Below are 25,783 nucleotides of genomic sequence, written 5' to 3' on the forward strand. Positions count from 1 at the left end.
AGTTTACTCAGAATAGTTGTTGGAGAAATTCACTTAGAATCACTGAAAGAAAGGTTTTTAGAGATTGGACTGGCCAGAAGGGTCACTAAATGTTATTAAATGGCAACTTTGTATCAGTGGAGTTGAATAGTTAAATGGTCATGTTGTTGAGTCCAAACTTGTTCTGCTCACACCACGACAGGCCAATAAATCCGGAGATGAGGTGTTGGGGCAAGGAACAGCGACTTTATTCGGAAAGCTGGCAGACCGAGAGGATGGCAGACTAATATCTTGGAGAACCATCCTGCTCTAGTCAGAATACGGGGTCCTTTTATACAAAAAATGAGGGAGGGGATGTAGTTGATGTAATCTTGCTGCAGGCATTCTTTGTTCTTGCAGCCATCCCTGTGGGCTAGGTCATGGTGTCCCTGTAAACCTCCAACAAAATAAAGGTTATTCTCTACTACAGTCAGGCTGAATATGGATATAGAACTGAGTTGGGGTGGGGGGTGGGTAATAGCTCAGTGGTTGAGCACATGCTTAGCTTGCACAGGGTTCTGGGTATAATCCCCAGTACCTCCATTAAGAACAAAAAACAAAACTGTGTTATAATTGTTTAGAAGCAATGGTAGGGGTGAGAGTAGGCTGAGGCTGCTTTCCTCTCTTCAAAAATGTGTGTATCCAACAAACATTTTGTTTTTGTCTTCCAGAATTCCTCATTCCTGGATAGCCCAGAGGTGGACCTGCCACTTTGTTTTGAGCAAACTGTTCTGGTGTGGATTCCCTTGGGCTTCCTCTGGCTCCTGGCCCCTTGGCAGCTACTCCATGTATATAGCTCCAGGACCAAGAGATCTTCTATAACCAAACTCTACCTTGCTAAGCAGGTATGGGAACTCTATTATATTTTCCTGACTAATTTCGTGATGCACAATAGAGACATTTTTTTAGTAGTTAAAGTGTCTTCTTCCATTTCTTGAATCTGCTTTCCCAGGTGCTGTTGTCTCAAGAAGAGCCATGCTCTCAATGTCCCTGTCTCTACCTGCCCTATGCCTCATTGGTCCCTTGCCATATTTCTTAGTTAAGATTACTTTGATTTTTGCATAAGAATATTGACTGTTACGTTTTATGGATATTGGACTCCTGAAACACCAATGATGAGTAATCAGTCAGTCAAGTAGTTGTCTTTTCAGCAGTTGAGGAGCAAACACTGGATTATCTATCTTTAAACTGTTATAATAAATCAGAAGACTATAATTCAGTTGGCATCTACCATGAGGTAAAAATTAACTATATATTGTGTCCTCTGCACCATTCAGGCAATCCAAACATCATCTCCCAAAACTTGCCTCTGAAATAGGGTTTCCATTTTCCCAAAGTCTTCTATGAGTCTGGATGATCATCACAGTAGAGGAAGGAAGGGTGAGTGCTCAAGGTGACATGCCTGAGTAGGGAAATAATGGAAAGGACAGGGGCTGTGGGATAAAGCCTAGGAGGAATAAAGGTAGGAGCCCCTCAGCCAGCTGCACTGATTAATGCAGAGAAGGTCTTATGGGAACTGAAAGATTCTCAGCTGAGGTTGTAAAAGCTGCCTCTTAAAATCTACCATCTGCTTCTTTTCACAAGGCTTTTTTCTGTTTGTCCTGATCATTAAACAGAGCTTTAGAAAGGTAAATCACTGTTCTATGGGCATACAGACCAACGACTCCAGGTTACTGCAGCCTTAAAAGAAGGAAGGAATTTGGCCAAAGGAAGTTGGATTTACACTGACATCCTGAGGTGGAGTGGCGGTGGGTTTTGTCTACTCTGAATAGGAAAAGAGCAGTCTCTGAGAGCCCGGAGCTGAGTCATTGTCTCCTTTGTTGACCTGAGGGCCAAGCACTCAGTACCCATTTGTTGAATGTTAGTATTAAATGCACTCCAGGTATTGGGATTGAATCAAGAATATGTTAGACCCTGAACCTTGGACAGCATGCTTCAGTACCCTTAGGGATGAGATAGAGCTTTGGGTTAGAGTCAGTCAATTAAGAGGTCTTCTATCATTTTCTGCTTCCAAGAAAAGGTTGGGTAATGAGTAAATCAGTGTCTTGTTTCTTTCATAATTATTACTTAACTTTAAAAAAATAGCTTCATTGAGAAATAATTCACATGCTATACAATTTCACCCTTTTAAATACAATTTTTAAATTATTTTCATATGTGCAACCATCACCACAGTGTATTTTGTTCCTTCAAAAAGAAACCTATTATCTGTCAACCCCTATCTCCCCATCTCCCCCAGCCCTAAGCAACCACTAATGCACTTTGTGTCTCCATAGCTTCCCTATTCTAGACGTTCCATACAAATGGGACCATGTAACACGTGATCTTTTGTGATTGGTTTCTTTCACTTAGAGTAAGGCTTTCAGGGTTCATCCATGTTCAAGTTTCATCCATAATATTCCGTTGTTTGGACATATCAGTATTTTGTTTAACTTTTATAAACACAACTCTCTATAGATGAAACTCTATAGATAAAAAGAAAAGCAACATAATTTGCTTCCCCTCCCCCCCGCAGCTAATAATCCATTCACCCTTGCTCAACTAATAATCCACTCATCCTTGCTCATAGTTTCAGGAGCTTCATTTATAATTTATCCTTTTTTTGGTCCTCCACCTTGAGAGTGACAGGCCCAGATTAGCTTCCTCTTAAAAATTTCAAAGTAATTGGTTTCTTCTCTGGAAGAATTAGAAGTATAATTCCTCACAAAGTAACAGTTCACTTCTTCTATGAGAACCTTCTAGGCTCACTCCTCAACTTGACTTCATTTCTCCACCTCCTGTTCTACCTGCCTTTGGGCTGTTTGTTCCTCTCTGAGTCTCTTGAACTGTCATTGTTGTTTGGCCATTAGTGCAGTGTTTACCTCATCTGGATTAAGTCAATTTGCTTGACTAAGCTGGTAAGAGACTCTACCAGTTTGTTCAAAGGTGCACCCTTACTGAAAGGACCCTGTGCACAGTTGGTAATTGAATGCATTGAATTAAAAAATAAATGAATGAATGAGCTCATATTTAGTCCCAGGGAAACAAAAGAGTTTTGTTCTGAACATTGTCGACATGCTGAGGTCAGATGTGTAGCAAAAATGGACTTAGTGTTGTGAACCAGTGAGATGTGGTAATCAGCTTCAAGTGTTTGTAGAAAAATATCTAGAAGATTGCCTAACTTGTTCTGAAAAGTTTCAGACAGCAAGATCAAGGTAAGCAGTATCAGTTGTTTCTGGAGACCCAATTTTAGCCCAACATACAGAAGAATTTTCTCATAATAATATCTCTTATAATAAAATGGACTGCTGGTGGATATAGTTCCTGAAAATATTGGAACTGAAGTTAGACATTTGTCTGCCAGGGAATTGGTAGAAATAGGCACCCTCTGTAAAGGGTAGAATGTTCAACCAGAGCACATTCATAAAGCACTGAGAAAAGGAGGACTGTGCGGAGATGGAAAGATATTAACTATGGCCAAACGACTCTTTCTTTTTTAATACCAATGAGGTTGTGTCTCCTTAGGAAGTTGAGTTTAGTAAACTCCATGTGTGCTTGCATCTCCTCCAGTGAATCAGAGATTAAGGGCAAAGACTAAGGGTCTGGTAATCATTAGACAACCGCAATATTTCCCTGACCCTGATTAGAAAAGCCTGCATGTGTTTCTGATTATAAAAATAATGCATGATTATTGTAGAAAGTTTGTCTACTCTATGGAAATAGGAAAAAATGAAATTCATTGATAATTTTATCAGTATGATAAAAGTACTCCCATTAACATTTTGAGATGTTTCCTTGTGTTCTCTTTTTAAAAAAAAATGAAAAGAAAACATCTTTTTTCACCCCTCTACTTTCTGGTCCTGTTCTTTAGAGGCCTCCATTTAAAATTATTTTGATGGTTGACTCCATATCTGCAAATAATGTGTTTAGACCTATATTTCTTGATCCATCAACTTAAAAAAAGACCTATTTATGTCCTCTATGAAAGACAAGGAATTTAGCTCATTGACCCAACTCCCTAGCTTCCTTTTCCTCTCCTCCTCTTTCTCTTAGTCTTTTAATTTTGTATGATTATTTTCTGTTCTTCTGTAGGTTACCTTTTGTACCTAAGAAAATCTGCCATCAGTTTTACACTCTACACTCTTCCTTCCTTTTTTCCTTCTTTCTTCCTTAATTAACATACAACATTGTATAAGTTGAAGGTGTACAATTAGACAATGTGTTGATTTGATACACTATATATTGCAATATGATTACCACCATACCTTTAGCTAACAGTTCTGCCATGTCACATAATTATTATTTATTTTATTTTTATGAGATATAATTAACATATAACATTATATAAGTTTAAGGTGTGCAACATGTGTTATTTGATACATTTACATATTGCTATATGATTACCACCATAATACTAGCTAATGCCCCTATCATGCAATTTCTTTTTTTGGGTGTCAATTTCTGATGTACAGCATAATGTTTCAGTGATACATATACATGTATATACTTGTTTTCATATTCTTTTTCTTTATAGATTTCTACAAGATATTAAATATAATTCCCTGTGCTGTACAATAGGCACTTGTGTATCTATTTTACATATAGTAGTTAGTGTCTGCAAATCTCAAACTCACAATTTATCTCTTCCCGCGCACCTTGCCTTGCTGATAACCATAAGTTTGTTTTCTGTCTGTGAGTCTGTTTCTGTTTTGTAAATAAGTTCACTTGTGTCATTTTTTTCATATTCTATGCATAAGTGATATCATATGGTATTTTTCTTTCTTTTTCTGGCTTACTTCACTTAGTATGACAATCTCCAGGTCCATCAATATTGCTGCAAATGGCATTATTTTATTCTTTTTTATGGCTGAGTAGTAGTCCATTGTATACATATACTGCAACTTCTTTATCTAGTCATCTGTTGATGGACATTTAGATTGTTTCTATGTCTTGGCTATTGTATATAGTGATGCTATGAACATTAGGGTGCATGTATCTTTTCGAATTAGACTTTCCTTTGGCTATATGCCCAGGCGTGGGATTGCTGGATCATATGGTAAGTCTATTTTTAGTTTTTTAAGGATCTCCATTCTGTTTTCCATAGTGGCTGCACCAAACTATATTCCCATCAACTGTGTAGGAGGGTTCCATTTTCTTCTTACCCTCTCCAGCATTTATATCATTTGTGGACTTTTGAATGATGGCCATTCTGACTGGTGTGAGGTGATACCTCATTGTAGTTTTTTGATTTGCATTTCTCTGATAATTAGTGATACTGAGCATTTTTTCATGTGCCTATTGGCAATTTGTATGCCTTCATTGGAGAAATGTCCATTTAGATCTGCCCATTTTTGGATTGGGTTGTTTAGGTGGTTTTTTTTTTTTCTTTTTCGCTTCTTTGTTATTAAGTTATATGAGCTGTTTGTATATTCTGGAAATTAAGCTTTTGTCAGTCGCATCATTTGCAAATGTTTTCTCTCATTCCTTAAGTTGTTGTTTTGTTTTGCTTATGGTTTGCTGTGCAAAAGCTTACAAGTTTAATTAGGCCCCATTTGTTAATTTTTGCTTTTTTTTTTTCTATTGCCTGGGTAGACTGTCCTAGGAGAATGTTGCTGAGATTTATGTTGTAAAATGTTTTGCCTTCTAAATTTATTGTGTCTGGTCTTATGTTTAAATCTTTAAGCCATTTTGAGTTTATTTTTGTATATGGTGTGAAGGAGTGTTCTAACTTCATTGATTTACAGTTTTCCCAACACCACTTGTTGAAGAGATTGTCTTTTCTCCATTGTATATTCTTGCCTCCTTCGTCAAAGCTTAATTGACTGTAGGTGTGTGGGTTTATTTCTGGGCTCTCTAGTCTGTTCCATTGATCCATATGTCTGTTTTTATGCCAATATCATGCTGTTTTGATTACTGTAGCTCTGTAGTATTGTCTGAAGTCTGCAAGGGTTATTCCCCTAGCTTTGTTCTTTTTCTTCTGTGTTGCTTTGGCAGTTCTGGGTCTTTTGTGCGAGACTCAGAATTTAGGATAAATTTTTAGGCTTATTTGTTCTAGTTCTGTGAAAAATGTCCTGAGTAATTGGATAGGGATCACATTAAATTTGTAAATTGCTTTGGGTAGTATGGCCATTTTAACAATATTAATTCTTCCAATCTAAGAGCATGGGGTATCTTTTTATTTCTTTAAATCATCTTTAATTATCATTTCTTATTTTGTGTGAGAACACATGATCTAGTCTCTTAGCAAATTTAAGTATGTAACAGTATTTTGACTATTATCACAATGACAAACTTGTAGTTAGAATATAAGTTCTGGAGACTAAATGAGATTTTTTTTTCAGTTTATAGTCTCTCTTTTTTTAAATTAAAGGTATAATTCACATATAATGTTATATTAATTTCAGTACATAACATAATTATTTGAAATGATCACTATAATAAGTCCAGTTAACATTCATCATCATACATAGTTACACATTTTTTGTGTTTGATGAGAACTTTCAATATCTACTTTCTCAGCAACTTTCAAATAGACAGTACAGTATTGTTATCTATAGTCACCTTGCTGTACATTATATCCTCATCTTGATGCCCCTTTGTGTAAGACAAGAGAATTAGTGCCCCCACATTTCTTGGAGAACAGCCTCAAATTAAATTTTCATAGACAGCAATAGTAAAGTCTCTAGGTCCTTGCTTTCTGAAAATGTTGATCTAGAAATGGAATGTTAGGCTCAAAAAAAAATTTTTTTTAACTCTGAAGATGTTGCTATGTTGTTCCCCCAAATCCTGTGTTACCAAGTTAGAATTATTTTCATTCTTTGTTATCCTCTCTTGAAGCTTTTATCCTTTTTCCTTGATGTCCTGAAATTTCACGAGGGTGTTTACATTTTTCATTCAATGAGTTCTTTTTTTCATTCAATGGGTTCTACACTTTCAACCTAAAGACTCATATCTTTCTTACCTGCATAATACATAAATTTTTATGTATTATTCTTTTCATTTCCTTTCCTCTAAGTTTGAAATTCCATAGCTCCAGAACTTCTTTTAGATAGATGTTGGACTCTGAACTGATCATCCTCCTCAACTTTTTAGAATTTCTTTTTCTCTTTTCCCCTATGTTCTGAGAGAGTTTCTTAATTTTTTTCTTTTAATCATCCTAAAGAGCCTTTATTTTAGCAATAATGGATTTGATACCTAAGAATTCATCTTAATTTCTGAATATAACTTTTTTTAACAGCAACATATTAATGGATGCAGTATCTTCTCAAATCTCTCTTAGGACACTAATTTTAAAATAATTTAAAATTCTCTTCTGCTCACTTCATTACTGTTTGTTTCATCCCAGAATCAGTTGTTCTGTTTAATTATCTCAGCTGTATTCTTTGCAAGTATTGATTTTTCTCAGCTTCCTGGTGGTTAGTCCCCACAAGCTATCCCTCATTTCTCTTTGGCCATAATTGTGTCACATGCCCATGGCTAAAACAGTCATAGGCCAGAGGAATGGGACCATCATGATTGGTTTTAATTCCCTTCTTAGGGTTGGAGATGGGTGCAGCATCCACCCAAGCATATGGCTGAGCCGAGTAGGGTAAATATTTTACAAAAGAGGGGTTCTGTTAGGAAGAAGACATAGCTTTGAGTAGGCAACTCTAATTGTCAGGGTCCTAACAGGAGACAGATGGCTGAGGCAAAATAGGATGATGTCAGGAGGTTGTATTTGCAAAGGGACCTGGGGCTTAGCAGTGAACTGTTACCACTCCTGGCTCTAAGGGACAAGGGTAGAGAGTGAATCTGGGGGGACAGACAGACAACACAAGCACAGCAACCAGTAATGTCTATCTCAGGCTTTCACTGCTGCCTTTTCTTGTGTGTCTTTTGGGCCATTGTTTTCTCTGCTCTTTTATCTGACACCATTGACACATTGTTTTTTGTCTTCTAAAACGTAATCAGTTTACTGAACTCACCCTTTCCCTTTCATACTCTCAGTGCTATTTTGGATTTGTTTCTTGTGTATTCTTTACCATCATTTCAGTGGGGTTGGGAAAGATGGGAAACAGGTGGACTAACCTGGCATCCTGGACTGGAAACTCTTGTCTTTTTCTATGCATATTTGAAAAACATAATTGAATTCATTGAATGCAATTTTATAGTCTATTTTTTTCACTTAAGATGATATAAAAAGCATTTCCCAGTGTTATCAACATTATTCTTGAGCATAATTTTGATGACTACAAAATAGTTCATCACATGAATATACCATAACTTATTTTAACAACTCTTGCAACACCTCCCAACTGTAAAAAGAAATAATTAACAGAAACCTCAATGAAATAGAGGTGGGAGACTGGAAGAAGGAGCTCTCACCCACTGTGACAATAGCTGAGCCCAACAGGAAGAAGAAAAGACTCCTTTCTTTCCTGGCTAGGACTCAGCCAAAGAAAAGCCATGGCCTCTTTGCTAACTATAGTCTTCCCAACTTCCTTTTCCTCTCTGTAAAATGAGTTCTCCTTTCCTTGTCATAGGGGGACTTGCATTTAGCTCACTGTGGTTTCAGACCTGGAAATGCAGTTCTCTGCTGAATAAACCCCCATTTTTGCTGGAGAAATATCTGGCGGTCTCTTTGTTTCAGGTCAACACAATAATCCCTCCATCACTGTTTTGGGTTATTGTAGATTTTATAAATTCTTCACTATTAAAAATGAGACGCCAGTTAACATTCTTGTACATAAATATTTGCCTGCAAATCGGATTATTTCCTAGAAGTGGATTTACTATATCAAAGTATATGAGCAGCTTAAGGCTTTTAAAACATAATAGAAAATTTTTATAATTTAGAAAAGTTTTTACCAACTTACAGTCTCACCAAAAGTGTGTTCAAGTGCTTGCCTCTGTTCCGTTGCCAGCACTGAGTAATGTATTTTTCTTTAATTTTGTGTGCAAAAATGGCATTCTGTTGTCTTACTTTGCATTTCTGTAAGTACTAACGCAGTTGATTCTTAAAAATTTGTTAAGGATATTTCTTCATTTGTGAATTGTCTGTTCACTTCGCTTGCTCATTTTTTAAAATGAGGGTGTTAGTGTATTCACCTTTTTTCTTTTGAAAGATAACTTGCAGTGGGTTACCAAATTCAAAAGGTACAAAAGGATACATGATACACTTGTCACTCACTCCTGTCTGAGCTCGCAGCCATTGATACCAGTTCCTTGTATACTCTTCCAGAAATAATGTATGCTTTTACAAACACCTCCATATGTATATTTTTTTTTCACACAAATGTTAGTATCTTAAATACACTCTCCTGTGTCTTGGAGATACTTCTATTTTAGCACATAAAGGCCTGCTTATTTTTAATAACGACTTTGAAAGTGCTGTTATTTGGATATATCGTAATTTATGTGTCCTGTATGATAGAAATTGAGGTGATTTCTAACCTTCTGCCGTTATAAGCAATGCTGCAATAAGTAGCTTTATACTTGTGCATGTGTCTGTAGGATAAATTCCTAGAAATAAAATTACTGGGTTAAGAGCATGTGGACTCAAAATTTTCAGGCTGCAAATTGCTCTGTAGAGGTTTTTCCTTAGTTTCAATAACTTTTTACTATTTGCTAATCAGTTAAGTGAAAATTGTATGTTGTTACAATTTGAAATTACTCCCTTATTATTAGTGAGGTTAAGCATCTTATTATATATTTAAAAGCTATTTGCGTTTCTTTTTCTTTAATTTATTCATGTGTATTCTATGCCCATTTTTTGCATTGGGTTGTTAGTTTGTTGCTGTCTTTTAATTGCTTTGTAGGAAATTCTGATAATGTAAGTTGGTCCTTTTTGATATGGATTGCTCAGTGTACTTCTAATCAATTTGTACGAGTTTAATATATGTAAGATTGTGGCAAAGTCCCCTCCTTTTCCTTGGCCTGGGGAGTGGTCTGCAGGTTCGTAGTTTCTTTACTCAGTGGTCCTAAGTTTGGATGCTTTAGCTCCAGCTTGCTCTGTTTCATCTCTTAACTTACCTTAAGGGAAACATAACCTACCAATTAAAAAGCTATGAATTTTCTCAAAAACTCTTATGTCTCATATGAGGAAAGTGCAATATACTTGGGAAAAATTCATTTCTCTTATTAACATGTCTTTGACGCTACACCTTGCCAAATAATAGCACTGGTACTGTTAGTTAAAGATGCATTCATCTCCCTCCTTGGCTGGTTTTCATTACTAAGGGCTCAATATCTCTGCCTGAGCCATTCTGGATTAATGAGACTTACAGAAACGAGTAGGCATAGACGGATAGGAGTAGGAAGTGATGAGCATAGGACAGGTGGTACTAACGATCTTCATTTTGAGGGCTAAGATACTGGAGTACCTCCTCAGCAGAGGTAATAATTTTCCCTCCTGATGGGTGGGTAGGGGGTGGTCCTTTAGGACAATACAATGTGTATCATGTCTTATGAGATCATAGGACAAATACTGACTAACTTGGAGTCATCCTGGGGTCACATATTTGCAATCATTAACTTCAAAGTTTTATGGAGAAAAGGCTGGCAGTAATGACCGAGGAAAGGGAATAGTGCCATCCCAGTTGGGGTGGAGAAATTCTCCCTTTTAAATCTGTTTTATTAGTTATCTATTGCTATGTAACAAATTATCCCCAAACTCAGCAGCTTAAAAATAAACACTTTTTATCTCAGTTTCTGTGGGTCAGGGATACGAGAGCAGCTTATCTGAGTTCAGGGTCTGTCATGAGGTTGCAATTAATATGTAGTCTGGGACTAAGGTCAACTGAAGGCTTGACTGGGCTAGAAGATCTGCCTCTAATTGACTCACCCATGTGGCTTTTGGCAGGAGGTCTCAGTTGCTTACCAAGTGGACCTCTCCATAGAGCTACTTGAATGTCCTCACAAGGAGGCTGGTGGTTTCCCCTGCTGTGAGTGGTCTACGAGAGAGAACAAGGAGGAAGCAACATTGTTTTCTATGACCTCTCTTGGAAGTCACACACCATCACTTCTGTCATATTCCATTCATTATAAGCGAGTCAGAGTTTAGCCCATACTCAAGGGAAGGGGAACTACACTCTATTTTTTGAAGGGAGGAGTATCAGAATTTGTGGACATACTTTAAAACTATCGCACTCAACATTCCTTAGCAACACTTATCATACCACACGTTGAACTTTATTCTATTGCTTGAACAGTATGTATCCATTGATTCCAGAAATATTTATTGAGTGTGTGATCTGAATCACTGCCTGCTATTTTTTTAATTGAATATGGTTGATGTACAATGTTACATAAGTGATAGATTACAATGTTACATAAGTGATAGATGTTCAACATAGTAATTCACAATTTTTAAAGATTATACTCATTTGTAGTTATTATACAGTATTGGCTATATTCCCCATTTGTATAACACATCCTTGTAGCTTATTTTATACCTAATAATTTGTACCTTTTAATCCCCTACCTCTGTTGCCCCTCCACTTTCTCCCTCCCACTGGTAACTACTAGTTTGTTCTCTATATCTGTGAGTCTGTTTCTTTTTTGTTATATTCACTAGTTTGTTGTATTTTTTTAGAATCCACATATAAGTGATACAGAGTATTTGTCTTTCTCTGTCTGACTTATTTCACTTAGCATAATTGCCCTCCAGGTCCATCCATGGTGCTGTAAATGGTGAACTGTCATTCTTTTTTTATGACTGAGTAGTATTCTATTGTATATTTATACCACATCTTTATGAATTCATCTGTTGATGGACACTTAGGTTGCACTGTTATCTTGCACTGCCTGCCATTTTTACCATCCATTACTGAGAACCATTCTGTTCTAAAGAATGATATCCTCCTAACAGTGGTCTTTTTGCCTTCTCAGGTGATTGTTGGGCTTCTTCTTATTCTGGCAGCCATAGATCTGGCCCTGGCACTCACAGAAGACACGGTCCCTGCCGTTAGATACACCAATCCAAGCCTCCACCTGGCCACATGGGTAAGGCCCATCATCACTTCCACCCTGTTTATCTTCTCCCTACTCATAGTCAGCTGAAATTTGCTCTGGTGGATTGAAATTAAGTCCAATTTCATCAGCCTTTTTCACGGGACCTATGATGAGGCAAAGCTTGGTTGTAATAGGGTAAAACAAACTTTAGCTTTTCATTTGCTTTTTAATACTTGTTTATCATGTTTCCTTCCTAGGGTAAGTACTAGTTTTAATGACTAAGATGTGTCCCTTATGGCCTCATATCTTGCCATCTAAGGATCATAGATGAAACCCAAGTTTCTTAATGTAAAATAATTTTCTAAATGCTGTAAACGTTATTTTTAAAAATTGATTTGTGACTCTAATCAGTGGATCACTGAATCTAGAATTGTTTGTATAAACTTGACAGCAGAAACTGCTCTGTCTCCTGCAGACATAGTTTTTTTGGTAGGGAAGGGAAGCTGTACAGTATTTAAAAAACAGTTGATTTAGCATCATTTTAAAAGAGGACAATCCAATATAATTGTTTGGATTTCTAAACTTTCTTGAAAAATCAGAATGCCTGGGAACTGTGGGCCTACATTCCCATAGGGCAACAGTCAGCTAGGACTGAGTAGCAGTTGCTCCCATTAGACCAGGTTTGTGCTCAGCACTGTCCTCCATCCTCACTTGGCTGAGTAACGTGGTCTGCCTGGCCCCTGTAGGAACTTTGTTACCATTTTATAAAACAAACAAACAAGGGTCTAGGCAGCGGTGTGCTGGAGCTGGCTCAAAGAGCTGACTATGTACCTCTCTTCCGAACCCTGTGTTTGGTGACATCATGTAGGAGATTGAAATTCACTATGGTGGGAGTATTTGTACCATGAAAATTGGCAAATGCCACAAGTCATGGCTTGGTTTTCAGAATGCTGGTTTACTATCATAGCACTGGGTCTGGGAAAAATTCTTAATTACAACTAAGTGAGATGATGCAAGGCAAAGTTTTTGCTATTGTTGTTAATTGCTTAGCCTAATATTTTTAGAAAATAGGATACAGACACTCGCACCTATCCAGCAGAATCTGCCTCCCCCACCTGATTACTGTAGTGCCTGAAATTATTTCCTTGGGCCTTGAAAAGATTTATCTGCCTCCTGAAGTTACTCCATTTAGATGCAGGTGGTGACCCTTTGCGTTCTTGGCTAACTCCCTATCCAAGTGTAGATATGGGGTAGGGAACAGGATCCCAGGAAAAGCACCGGGGCCCTGAAAGAGACAGTTGGATGGTATTAGGGAGGAAATGTCCTATTTGGCATGAGATTAGTTACAACAATCTCCTCCTTCAGCCCCTGTTTCCCCCTCGGTTCTCTGCCATCCTTCTTGCCTCTTGTCCTTTGTTTATGACAGTACTTTTCAAAACATAATGTGAATCTCTCTCTAGATCCTGGTTCTGCTGGTCCAGCACAGCAGGCTCTGGTGTGTACAGAAGAACTCTTGGTTCCTGTCCCTGTTCTGGATTCTCTCAATATTCTGTGGCACTTTTCAATTTCAGACTCTGATTCGGACACTCTTAAAGGTAAGGAGGAGAGAGAGGGTGACGTGAGGAGGTACTGCTGGGCAGCTTCTAAGTTGGAATAAATGACATAAGGTAAATTGAGTTCCAGTACAGAATTGTATTTAGGGGATTTGATAATAAGTTTAATCACAAGCATTGCTAATATGGAGGCTGTTTAGACTTAATTCAGATAAAAGGCTTATTTTCTTTGTTTCCCCCTCCTCTCACAGGGTGACAATTCTAATCTGGCCTACTCCTGCGTGTTCTTCATCTGCTATGCATTCCAGATCCTGGTCCTGGTCCTTTCAGCATTTTCAGAAAAAAATGACTCATCAAAAGTGAGACTCTAAGAGGGGGAGGGTATAGCTCAATCGGTAGAGCACGTGCTTAGCATGCACAAGGTCCTGGGTTCAATCCCCAGTACCTCCATTAAGTAAATAAATAAATAAACCTAATTACCTCCCCCTCAAAAATTGTTTTAAAAAAAGGTGAAACTCTAAATATGCCAACCTCATGTATTATTTAATTGGATGGTATCTTGACAAATGTAACTTTGTGATGTCTAGGTCTCATGAAGGTCTCACAAGCCCAGAATACAGTAGTATAGACCATTTTGTGACATAAGGAAATGGAGTGACTAGAATATGGAAATGTTGGCTTTTACATTGACCCAGTAAGCTTCAGCACGTTAATTCATACATCTATGCCAAAAGTCTTGATTATCATTCTACCGGTGACCTTAGGGTCTCCAGACAAACATTGACCAGCCTGCTTCAGTATCATATCTAGTTGCTAGCACAACATCATGTTTAGAAAAATCAGTTTCTAATTTTAAAGTACCATAGAATTCCTGTTTCTAATTTGATTTGCTTTATGATTTTTTTTTGGTGTGTCTTGCAGAATCCTTTATCCACGGCTTCATTTCTGAGTAGGATCACCTTTAGCTGGTATGACAGGTAGGAAATGCCTGGACTGTGGCTTGTCTATAGGCCAACCCCCTCACTTTTCTGAAGGTGATGGAAATCTTAATATTTAAGTGCCTCCTGTGGCCTCCATTTCTTTTCTACTTAGAGATTCTTAAAACATTCAGATCAATTTACTGCAGTTCCTTCACTGGGCAGATTGGGAACCTAGGAGAGAGGATGGAGGGGGATTTGCTCTTGGTAGCCTGAGGGTTCCACAAAAAAAAAAAGGGCAGAAGGAAAAGGAGGCAATAGGACAGGCAAAGGGAAATTAGGGGGCAGGGTGGGTGGTACAGACTTGGGTAAAGGATAAAATAGCCGTCCCGGGCTGCCAGAGGAGCTGAGCAGTCATTCTTGGCCTTTGAAGTTCCATGGACCCCTTTGGCAGCCTGGTAACACCCATGAATCCCATCTCAGATGTTTTAAATGTGTATGATAAAAGACATGGGAGTATAAAGGAAAACAAATATATTGAAATATAGTTACCTAAACTTTTTTAAAAAACCAAATTTGTGACGTAGTAATACATGTGCTTTTTATTAACGCATTAAATAACAAGACCTAGTGGTGGGTTTAATAGTTTCAAAGCAGTGGTGAGTGTAAATGAGCCATGAAAACATCTATGACATCTCCTGGTGACAACGACACAAGCGCTCATTTTTATAACTGTGGTTGTAATATCTTAGCATCACATTCATCTTAGAAGGAAAGGCTAAATTTCAGATAGAAGGTAGTAAAAATAAAGATGTGATTTATTTTCCATCCATGTTCTCAAATCCCAGGGTGAGGAGCATTGATCTAGAGAGACACTATAGGGGTGGCCTCCAGGTCTGCTCAGTTCATTAAGGGCATCGTGAAGGCTCCTCAAGGAGATGCCAGAGCGGCAGAGAGGCAGCCAGTGTTTGAGGAGGAAGGAGCAGGGGGAGGTGATGCTCTTTGGTTCCTTAATTCAGTAGTACCCCTTCTCCTTCTCTTGTTGTTTTCTCCACCCTTCACCTCCCATCACCCCTACCCGCTCCCTTTTCTGCTCTCCCACTCCTCTTTCAAGTCCAAGGGCTAGGAGATGGGGTATTGGGGCAAGGGAGAAGTCCTATTCTTCTGTTCCTCTATCCAGAACTGGATGGTTTTGATAGAGACAGCAAGGAGACAGCCTCTGGCCCCACCTGTAGGGCTTCAGTCTGTGGGTCGCTCTTGTTCCAGCGTTGTTCTGAAAGGCTACAAGAAACCTCTGACACTTGACGATGTCTGGGATGTTGATGAAAAGAGTAAAACAAAGATACTAGTCAGCAAGTTTGAAACACACATGACAAGAGAGCTGCAGAAGGCAAGGCGGGCGTTCCAGAGAAGACAGCGAAAGAAATCCCAGCGGAACTCTGGAGCCAGGCTGCATGAGCTGAACAAGAACCAGAGTCAAAGCCAAGATGTCCTTGTCCTGGTAACTTTACCATGAGTGTCCATTCAAATGTGTTGTGTGTCTTAAGCAAAAGGTCATCAGTGTTCTGGTGATTCTGTCCTTCCATTTTGACAGCACTTTATACTTTGCATTTTACTTTATTAGTAATTTTCACAATACTAATAATCCCTTAGTGATGGCTACATCAGGGTATAATGTCGCACTATTATCTCTCCTTTGGGGAATATTGAAAATGTCCACAATAAGATGTTTTTGAAATAGAAAAATAAAATAAAAGAATACCTTAGCATTACTAGAATGTGTGCATTGGTGGGATTTAGCATTAGCAGCTAATTTATTTATTTATTCACTTGAAAATATTTATTGAGCACCACTGTGTGTCGGAGACCATTCTGGGCACAGGTATAAAGAACAGCCTGAAAGAGTCCTCATCTTTAGAGAGCTAGAAAATAAATAATAAACCAAATACGTATGTTACTTTTTCAGAGTACTAAGTGCTATTAAGAAAATAAAACACGGTAATATATTTGGGGTGAAATGCTATGTTAGACAGAGAAAGAGGAGAGGGTTCTCAGAGGAGCTGACATTTGGGCAGAGATCCAAATGATGAGAAGAGCCCATCAGAAGGAAGCGTTTTCCAGTCAGAGGGAGCAGGAGGGCAAGGCTGAGAGAGGAATGTGGTTGGCTTGTTTGCAGAAGTAAAAGAGGCTCTGGGAGCATGGAGAGGGAGGCTGAGTGAGGGGTGCAGTGAGCTCAGGGAAGTGGACCAGGATTAAGCAGTGCAGATGCTTGTAGCCCATGGTAAGGGGTCTGGATTTTATTTTAAGTCTGTTGGAAAGCCAGAGGAAAGTTTTGAGTAGGGGAGTAATTTACATTTTTTAAAGCCCATTTAGGCTGTTGCCAGGAGAATGGACAGTTGGAGGGCAAAAGTGGAAGCTGGGAGGCAGGCTGGGGCAGTTGTTCAGGCAAGAGAAACTGGTCAGATGGGACCTCAGTGAGAGAAATGACAAGAGGATGTCACAGAGGCTGAGAAGCTGAAACTGGGGGCATGGCAGGACTCCTGAGCATGTAAATGAGGAGGCCAAAACACAGGAAAAGGAAGAGGCGGGTGAGTGGGAGGGGATGCCCCATGTAGTAAATTCCCAAGGTTGCTGAAGCAGCACCACTAACTGCATGGCTTACAACAACAGAAATGTATTGTCTTACAGCTCAGGAGGCCGGAAGTCTAAAATCTAAACATTGACAGGGCCACAGTCCATCCAACACCTGGAGGGGAGGAACCTTCCTTGCCTCTTCCACCTTCTGGTTTTTGCCAGCAGTCTTGGTGTTCCTTGGTTTGTGGATGTTTCACTCCACTCTCTGCCTCTGTCATCATGTGGCCTCTTCTCCCTGTGTCTGTGTCTCTTCTTGTAAGGATACCAGTCATGTTGGAGTAGGAACCATTTTATGACACAATCTAATGACGTCATATCAACTTAATTACATTTGCAAAGGCCGTATTTCCAAATGAGGGCACATTCTAAGGTCCTGGGGGTTCAACAGGACTTCATATCTTTTGCAGGAGTTCTATTCAACCCATAACATCCCACAACAGCTACAAGCAAGAAGAGAATGAAAAGGCTTCTAAGCATCTGAAATATATATTATCATGTCCATGCCCTTCATTCCCATGGCGCCCCACAGGCCTCCACTCAGTCTGTTTTTTTGTTATTACATAGTATTCCCACTGGCTTATTTGTCTGTCTGTTTTCCTAATCCAAAATAGATCACAAGTATCAGACAGGAGTGGGGGAGCAGAACAGTGATAGCAGCTGAAAGGGTGGGTGGTGACCAGGCAGTGGAGAGAAGACCAAAACCTGTACGAGGAAGACAACAGGGCTCAAGGGCTGAATACTCAGGAGCTGTTTAGAGCAAGGCAAAGTCTTCCACCACACCGCTCTGTAAGCACTGTTGTCATTTGGTTTTGTACCTAGGAAGAAGCTAAAAAGAAAAAAAAGAAATCGGGCACCACGGAAGACTTCCCCAAGTCCTGGCTGGTCATGGCCCTCTTCAAAACTTTCTACGCCATCCTCTTGAAATCATTCCTACTGAAGCTGGTGTATGACATCCTCACGTTTCTAAATCCTCAGCTGCTGAAGTGAGTTCCCCCAGCCCCAGACTGTCCTTTCAGGGTCTCCTCTGCCACTCTCCTTTTTGCCCCTTGTACATGCAGGCAAGAGCCTGTTTTTAAGTTTTCATCTTTAAAAATGCTCATAATTTTCTTCCACCTTACCATGTTGTGTTCATAAAAAGCACAAGGCATTTTCCAAGATTTAAAATGATCTGTCCTTTAGCCTCCCTCTTTTCCACATCCTTCCCCTCATAGGAAGCCAGAGACTTGTTAGGGGCACCTTCTTGTGAAACAGAACTGCTGTGAGCTGAGCTATATCCAAGAGGTGAGCAGGGAAGGCATGTACCCAGCATTTGTAACCTCATTGCTCCACAGACAGGCCTTCATTGGGAGGTTCAGGTTAATCATGACAAGACTTCACAGCTGCCAGGCTCTATGGAATGAACTGTCCTCCAGAGGAAACCCTTCTAACTCATGCTGGATAAATGTCCTAATTCATTTTCAGGCTCACATTGTCTGGGAATAAATCAGCTTGCCCCACACAGCCTCTTTTCCCAAAGGGTAAGGAAACAGAGGGCCTTGCAGTGCGGTGGCCACTCTGGGGAGCACGTAGTATCCCTCCTCACAGCCATGGCTCATCAGCCCTAAGCTCTTGCTGCTCATCTCCAGACAAAGGCAAGAGCGCTAGTGTGACTGTGGGGCTCAGTCTTCTGAGAGCATTGAACAAGTCTGATCACCTTTGTTACCCACAGGAGAGGGTTGGGTAGCTGGCTGTGCATGAGGAGGGTGAGGCGCCCCCAGAGGATTGATGGGCATCACTTACTTGGTTTTGCTCTGGCAGATTGTTGATCTCCTTTGCAAGTGACCGTAGCATATATCTGTGGGCTGGATATATCTATTCAATCCTCTTCTTCGCTGTGGCCCTCATCCAGTCTTTCTGCCTTCAGTACTACTTTCAACTGTGCTTCGTGCTGGGCATGAAAGTACGGACCACTGTCATGGCTTCTTTGTATAAGAAGGTAAGTGGAATATGCCAGGCATCACCAGAGAAAATCCCCTTAGTAAATGTGAGCATTTATTCCAAGATTGAGGAAAATTTGACAGAAATGATAACTGACCTCAACACTTGATTTTGACCCACTGTACAGCCTTCTTTAGATGTTTCTCTGGAAATTAAAATAAGGAATGTGTTTATACAGATTGGGAGTGTGAGGAGGCTGAATGCCAGGGAAAACTGGTACACTGCTGTCTGCCTGGGATCTGCCTTTCAGCCTTGAAGGCTTGCATACTGTCCCTCTCTTCCTAACTTTCTCCATGAGCTGAGAACACTTGGGAAAGAATGTAAGGTCAGAAAAGCTGGCCAAAGGCAGACTCCTAAAACTACCAACATTTAAACCAAATAGTACTTGAAATTGGGCTCGTAAGACCTGGTGCGTCCATCTCAAATCACAATTTTGCTGTAGATTAGAACACACTGTGGACCAGGGCTCCATCTCCCCAGACCCACTTTTGTCTAGTGACTTCTTTTTCTAAATCTTCTATGGCGACCAACCCTTTCTCTGCCTGATTCCTTTTTTTTGATTTGTAAATACCTTCACCCTGGTTACTAAGTTCTGCAGGCTTGGGAGCTTTTCCATTTCCTTAAGGTGATTTTGCCCATCTTCCCTTTGACGCTTTACTTTTAGTGTTTAACTTTCTCAGAGCAACTCTATTTTCCCCTGCCCCGGACACTAAGGTGAAATCTCATTTTGTCCCCTTATGCAATGAAAATAGTCAATTATATCTTAAATAAAAAATAAATAAAAAAGAAAGAAATGAAAATAGAGGAGTGACTACAAGCCTGAGGAGAAAACTCATACATGAGGCGATGAGACTTTTTTTATAGGCAGAACATCAAACAGTTTTGCCTTTTCTTCCTCTTTTGCATCCACCACAGGAGAGTTCTATCATCATGACTTCTCTATTACAGCTCCTGATTTCCTCCTTTACTTTCCTCTCTTAAAACTCCAGTGTGTCTTTGTCTTCCCTGAGTAGATGCTGATTTGTCAAGGGACCCAGACAGGTAGGTATTCCAAATGTCTTAAGATCAGGAGTCTAGGTGGGAGGGTATAGCTCAGTGGTAGAGTGTGTGCTTAGCATGCACAATGTCCTGGGTTCAATCCCCAGTACCTCTATCAAATAAATAAATAAATAAACAAATCTAATTACCTCCCCCTCCAAAAAATAAATGAAATGAAAAAAAAAAAAAAGATCAGAAGTCTGGTCAAGTTTTTTGAACTCCCAGATACCTTTACACTGGAATTTGTCGTCTCCAAAATTAATTTTTTAATACCCTTGTTCCTTTTTGAGATACTGGATTTCTGCTGGTTTGCAGGATATAAGGTCACTCACCAGTCTGTCTCAGACATTTCTATGAACGTACACTTTTACAGTTGTGGTGATCCATTCCTACTCTTTTGATTCTTAATATATTCCAGGTTTTCCAACTGTTATAATCAATGAGGAATGTGTAAAATAAGCCCTTAATGAGACCTTCTTTCAAAACAGTATTGCTATTAGAATAGAGTTTAAAATGGCCTAATTTCATATATTTAGATAATGCTCATTTATGAAATGTTATAACAATATAATGTTATAAAACATTTTTTACATCCATTATTAATTCACAGCCCTGTGAAGTAACCGTGTTACCCCTAGTTTATAGAGAAGTAGGGCTTAGATCATTTCAATGCCTAGAATCGCATAACCAGGACCTGCCCCCAGTCAAGGACTATCAAGACTAAGTAACTTTTCCACTTTGAGAAAAGAAAAATATAGTGATTACCTTGAAAAGTAATTATATATTACTTTTTAAAAAAAATTTTTCAGTATCAAAGGGGAGGCATAGTAATAGACTGACTTCTCTAGAATCTTGGTAGCCTAAAATTTTAGGAAATTTCTCTTTTTACTGTACAACCAAGAATGCTGGTATGTTCCAAAGAAGAGTATATTGATAGATTAAGATGATAGAGCTTCTAGGAGGAGGGTGAAGGTGCATATCTAGGGCCACTTGTAGCCCATACACTGCCTTTTGGGACCTTCCTCAGGAGAGATGTAGCCCACACCAGAGGGTGGCTTGGCGAGCATATGCAAGCCAATTTCACGCAGCCCCCTACCCCTCCTCCCTGAGTCCCTTGGCTGGGAGCATTTGTACAAAGCTCTGCCGTAAGTGACAGACTTGGTATCAGCCTTCTTCTCATCTCTCTAACATGAGAACAGGAGGCCCATGCCCAAGATTCAGGCATCTACGTGTTTCCCTCAAATTCCTGACAATAAACAATCATTTTGCTTCCAATATATAAAACCTTCCTCTCTATTCTGAGATATCTGTCCTTCTTGGGAATGGTTGCCTTCTCCTTATAATATGGCTCCACATAACCTTGCCACATTAAAGTCTGCAAGGCCAGAATCAATACATGTTTCCTCTCTTCATCCCTCCGTCCCTTCCATCCTTCAGTATTTGATTCCCCGCTGTGTGCATGTGATACAGTAGTGAATTGGACAGATGTAGCCCTTGTCCTTAAAGAGTTTACTACTGGTGGAGAAACAGAAAAACAAGACAGTTACAGTTCAGTGTGATGAATGTAATGGCAGAGGTGAGCACGGGATGTTAGGAAAATCCACAGGAGGGGTATCTAACCCAAACTTGGGAGTCAGGGAAGCCTTTTCAGCAGAAGTTCCATCTAAGCTGACACTAAGGGATAAATAGGAGTTTTCTGAGAAACAAAAAGTACGTGTGGGGAGGAGGCAGTTGGGGAAGGTAGGAATAGCAGAAAAGAGTGGTCAGGAATGAGGGAACACTGTAAGATTTAGAGGCAAGAAGATCACAGCCCCTTGGAAAAGTTGTGTCCGTATGGAACCCATCCTTCTACTGTCTCCTCACTTCCTTCCTGAATTTCCCTTCTTACTCTCCAGTACCTTTGGCCTTGTTCATGTATCCCAATTCCAATCTTTATTTTTAGGCGCTGACCCTATCCAACCGGGCCAGGAAGCAGTACACCGTTGGAGAAACAGTGAACCTGATGTCTGTGGATGCCCAGAAGCTCATGGATGTGACCAGCTTCATCCACCTGCTGTGGTCAAACCTTCTACAGATTGTCTTATCTGTCTACTTCCTATGGGCAGAACTGGGACCCTCAGTCTTAGCAGGTGTTGGGGTGATGGTGCTCCTAATACCAGTAAATGGAGTACTTGCCACCAAGAATAGGGCTATTCAGGTAAAGAAACAGAGTCACTGGGGATGTATACACATTCTTCAAAATCTGAAGTCTTCTACTTTATTCTGACTTGTGATCGGAGTTTGGGCAAGGCAAAGCTGATAGGAGACTTGCCACTATCCCAAAATAACTTGGCTTTATCTTCCCTTTCATCTTCTGACCACTCTTAGGGTTTATATACTCTATCTTTATTCATGTTCCTGATTGGAGAGAGAAGACCACCCAGGGACCCTGCATGTAACTCTTCCACCCTGCTCTGCTGGGCTGTTCTTAGAACAGTAATATTGGCCCTGTTTCTCCATAGCATTACAAACCAACCACTCAGAGCAGTCACATGAGTAACCCAAACTTTAAACCTAAATCCTGGCAATCAGGATAGCCACCAGGTAGCCGGGCTCCTTATGGATAGTCCTTAGCTTGCCAGAAATCATTGATTGGATGGGTGGGCTCAGTGGTGTATGTGATTTATTCATTCATTTGTTTTGCATTCATTAGTTACAAATATTTTTCAAATATTTATTGCACATCCTGTTTTGGGGGAACACAGCAAATTACACAAGGCTTTTGCTCTTATGGAACTTACTTTCTACTTGGGGTGGAGATTCAAGCCATAAACAAATAAAAGCAGAGAAGAAAAATATCAGTTATGATAATTGCTATGCAGAGAATTAAACATGATAATGTGATCATGAGTGGGTGATTGTTTTAGGTTATGGGGCCAGGAAAGGCCTCTGTGAGGAGAGGACATTGAGCTGAGCTCTGGACAACACAAACCTGAGTGTGAAGGAGGAAGCCTTGGGAAAAACACCCTGGGGAGTGGGCACAGTCAGGCCAAGGCTGTTCAGGCGCAGTGAGGAGGTGGGTGTGGCAGGAGCAGGGAGGGCAAAGAGGAGAGTGGGAGAGACACATCCCATCATTGGGCACCTCAAGTTCTCACCAAGTGACAGCCACAAGTGCCACCGAGACTTAGCATCCGCAGCAAATCTGGACCCTCTCACATGGAAGTGTGTTCTGTTTTTGTTTTGCTTTTTCCCCGCAGGTAAAAAATATGAAGAATAAAGACAAACGTTTAAAGATCATGAATGAGATCCTCAGTGGGATCAAGGTGAGAAGCTGGGCGTGGGTGGCCCTCCGGGTGCAGTGACAGCAACAGTGGATTCTGGGCCATAACAAACCCTGCTAAGAGATTGAGGACTCCCGCATCTGGGCCTGTGGTGTGTCACGACTCCTGATTCATCAACCCACAAGTCTCCTGTTTCTTCTGCTACCCCTCTCAGGCCCTCTTTTGATCATGATTTCTATTTATTCATGTTAAATCGTTTTTTGGTTTTTACTATAGAAATTGTCAAATATGCACAAAAGTAGAGAGTATGATATAATAAACCCCCATGGATTTATCACCCAACTCCAGCAATCATCAGCATGACCTAATTTGTTTCATCTCTATCCCTGCTCCCCACTTCATGCCTGCTAGATTATTTAAGAGCAAATCTCAGGTATTTTGTCATTTCACTTGTAAGTACTTTGTATGTATTCCTAAAAGAGGGATTTCAGTCTTTAATATACAATACCTAAAATACCTAATAATACATTATAATACCTAAAAAAAATTAACAAGCCTTCTTTGATACCATTAAATTTCCTCAGTCACCTCATACATGTCTTTATTTTATTTTTTTTAAACTGTTGATTAGTTTGAATAACGATTCAAACACTGTCCACACTTGGCATTTAGTTGATAGTGCTTTTCATCTACAATGGTCCTTTTCTCCTGCCACCTCCTCTACTTTTTTTTTTTTAATTGTAGAAACCAGGTTGTCTTATATCCTGTGTTTCTCTTAAACTGGTAGTTAGATCTAGAGTCTTGATTCAAATTAGGCTTGTGGTTTTGGAGTTTTGTTTTTGGGTAGGGGTTGAGGAGGCAAGGATACTTTCAGGTAGTGTTGTGTACTTCCAAACTTAGCTATGAGTGTTCGGGGTCCAGGCGTTGTCAGCCTGATTCATCCCTTATTGAGTTTCCAACCATTCTTTCACCCAGAGCAGTGATTTGTGGCCCTTGCAGGACATTTCAATCCCCTGGGAAGTTTGTAAAACCCACTGAGGCTTGGTCCCTACTTTAAACCATTTAAATTGGACTCTCTAGTGGTGAGAATATATGTATTTTATATATATTATATATATAATTTTTTAAAGCTCCCTAATTGATTCTAATATGCAGCCAAGGTTGAAAACTACTGTCATAAAAGTTTTAGCAGCCACTGATGATCCTTGCCCTGGTCTATTATTTCCTTAGTAGTTGCAAAAAAGTGATCTTTTAATTCTATTATTCCTTTGGCATTGATTAGCTGGAATTCTATGATGAAGAATGATCTCAAATTAACTAGTTGGTTACCCTAGAATAAAGTTTGTACAGGATAGGCAGGATAAATGCATGCGTCTTTCCTCTCCATACCAGCTTTCAAAATAATGCATTTCATCCTTCAAAGGTGACCAATAAGTTCTTTGTAAAATATATATGTTGTTTTGAATTCATGGATTTTAATATTACCCTAAACCTCTTGAAAATGAAATAGCCCCTTTGAACATCCTGATACTTCTCCACACAGGGCTCTGATATGCCTTCTTGCTAATGTGGCAAAATGAAAAGATAGACCTGGTTTTGAGTCTCAACTCTACCACTTGCTAGTGTGGTGACTTTGGGCAAGTTACCTAGACACTCTCAGCCTGTTTCCATATTGTTAAAATGGATACAGTAATTCTAGAAAAGTAAGCGGCTAACTCTTCCTGATTTGCTCAGAACTTTCTGGCTTTAGCACTGAAAGCCCCATGTCCTGGGCAACCCTTTAGTCCTGGGCAAACTGGAACAGTTGGTCACACTTCGGTTGTTATTAGGATTAAGTAAGATAATGAGCATAAAACGTGTTGTACATAGGAGGTTGTCAACAAACACAAGCTACCTTTTTGTAATCGCACTTTATAATCTGAATTTCTACCTCCCCAGTTTGGGGGAGCATATCCTGAAACCTGGGTGGATGAGATGTACCTGATGTCCTTTGGGGGCAACAGTGTGAGCTGTGCTCTCTTCTATCCTATTAGATCCTGAAATATTTCACCTGGGAACCTTCGTTCAAAAACCAAGTCTATGATATTCGGAAGAAAGAGCTAAAAAATCTGCTGATGTTCGGGCGTTTGCAGTCTGTGATAATATTTCTCTTATACTTAACTCCAGTCCTGGTGAGTGACAGGAGTCAGTGAGCTGGCTCAGCTTCCTGGAGAGGAAGGTCTGTGTTGATAGATTTCCCAGCACTTGTCAGCCTGACCTTGAAATCCAGGGAACTCTGTCCCGCTCCTCAGCTTCTCGTGCTACTATTCCTACCTCATGTCCCTAGATCCAGCCTCAGCATTGTGCACAATTTGGCGGTCTGGATGCCCAGGGCAGTTTCTAGGGGGTTCAGCGTGAATGTGGTATCTGGGCATGGTTTGCATGAGAAGGCTTCTCATCTTCTCGGGGAGGCTGCATGAATCTGAAGTGGAAGGAA

The 25,783-nt window shown here is 39.8% G+C and overlaps 1 protein-coding gene across 2 annotated transcripts in view; it reads left to right on the plus strand.

Annotated features, from left to right (window-relative positions):
• ABCC2 (ATP binding cassette subfamily C member 2) overlaps positions 1–25,783 on the plus strand; it is a 56,692-nt gene that overhangs the window by 1,602 nt on the left and 29,307 nt on the right. For both annotated transcript variants that reach the window (XM_006210529.4, XM_015244657.3), the window contains exons 2-12: positions 690–863; positions 11,866–11,979; positions 13,389–13,523; positions 13,733–13,840; positions 14,403–14,458; positions 15,665–15,899; positions 17,852–18,015; positions 18,830–19,007; positions 21,990–22,244; positions 23,284–23,349; positions 25,341–25,478. In XM_006210529.4, the coding sequence (XP_006210591.2) occupies positions 690–863; positions 11,866–11,979; positions 13,389–13,523; positions 13,733–13,840; positions 14,403–14,458; positions 15,665–15,899; positions 17,852–18,015; positions 18,830–19,007; positions 21,990–22,244; positions 23,284–23,349; positions 25,341–25,478 (1,623 nt within the window). The remainder of the gene's footprint in view (positions 1–689; positions 864–11,865; positions 11,980–13,388; positions 13,524–13,732; positions 13,841–14,402; positions 14,459–15,664; positions 15,900–17,851; positions 18,016–18,829; positions 19,008–21,989; positions 22,245–23,283; positions 23,350–25,340; positions 25,479–25,783) is intronic.

Source organism: Vicugna pacos, chromosome 11 (assembly GCF_048564905.1).
Source record: "Vicugna pacos chromosome 11, VicPac4, whole genome shotgun sequence".
Classification (NCBI taxonomy): Eukaryota; Metazoa; Chordata; class Mammalia; order Artiodactyla; family Camelidae; genus Vicugna; species Vicugna pacos.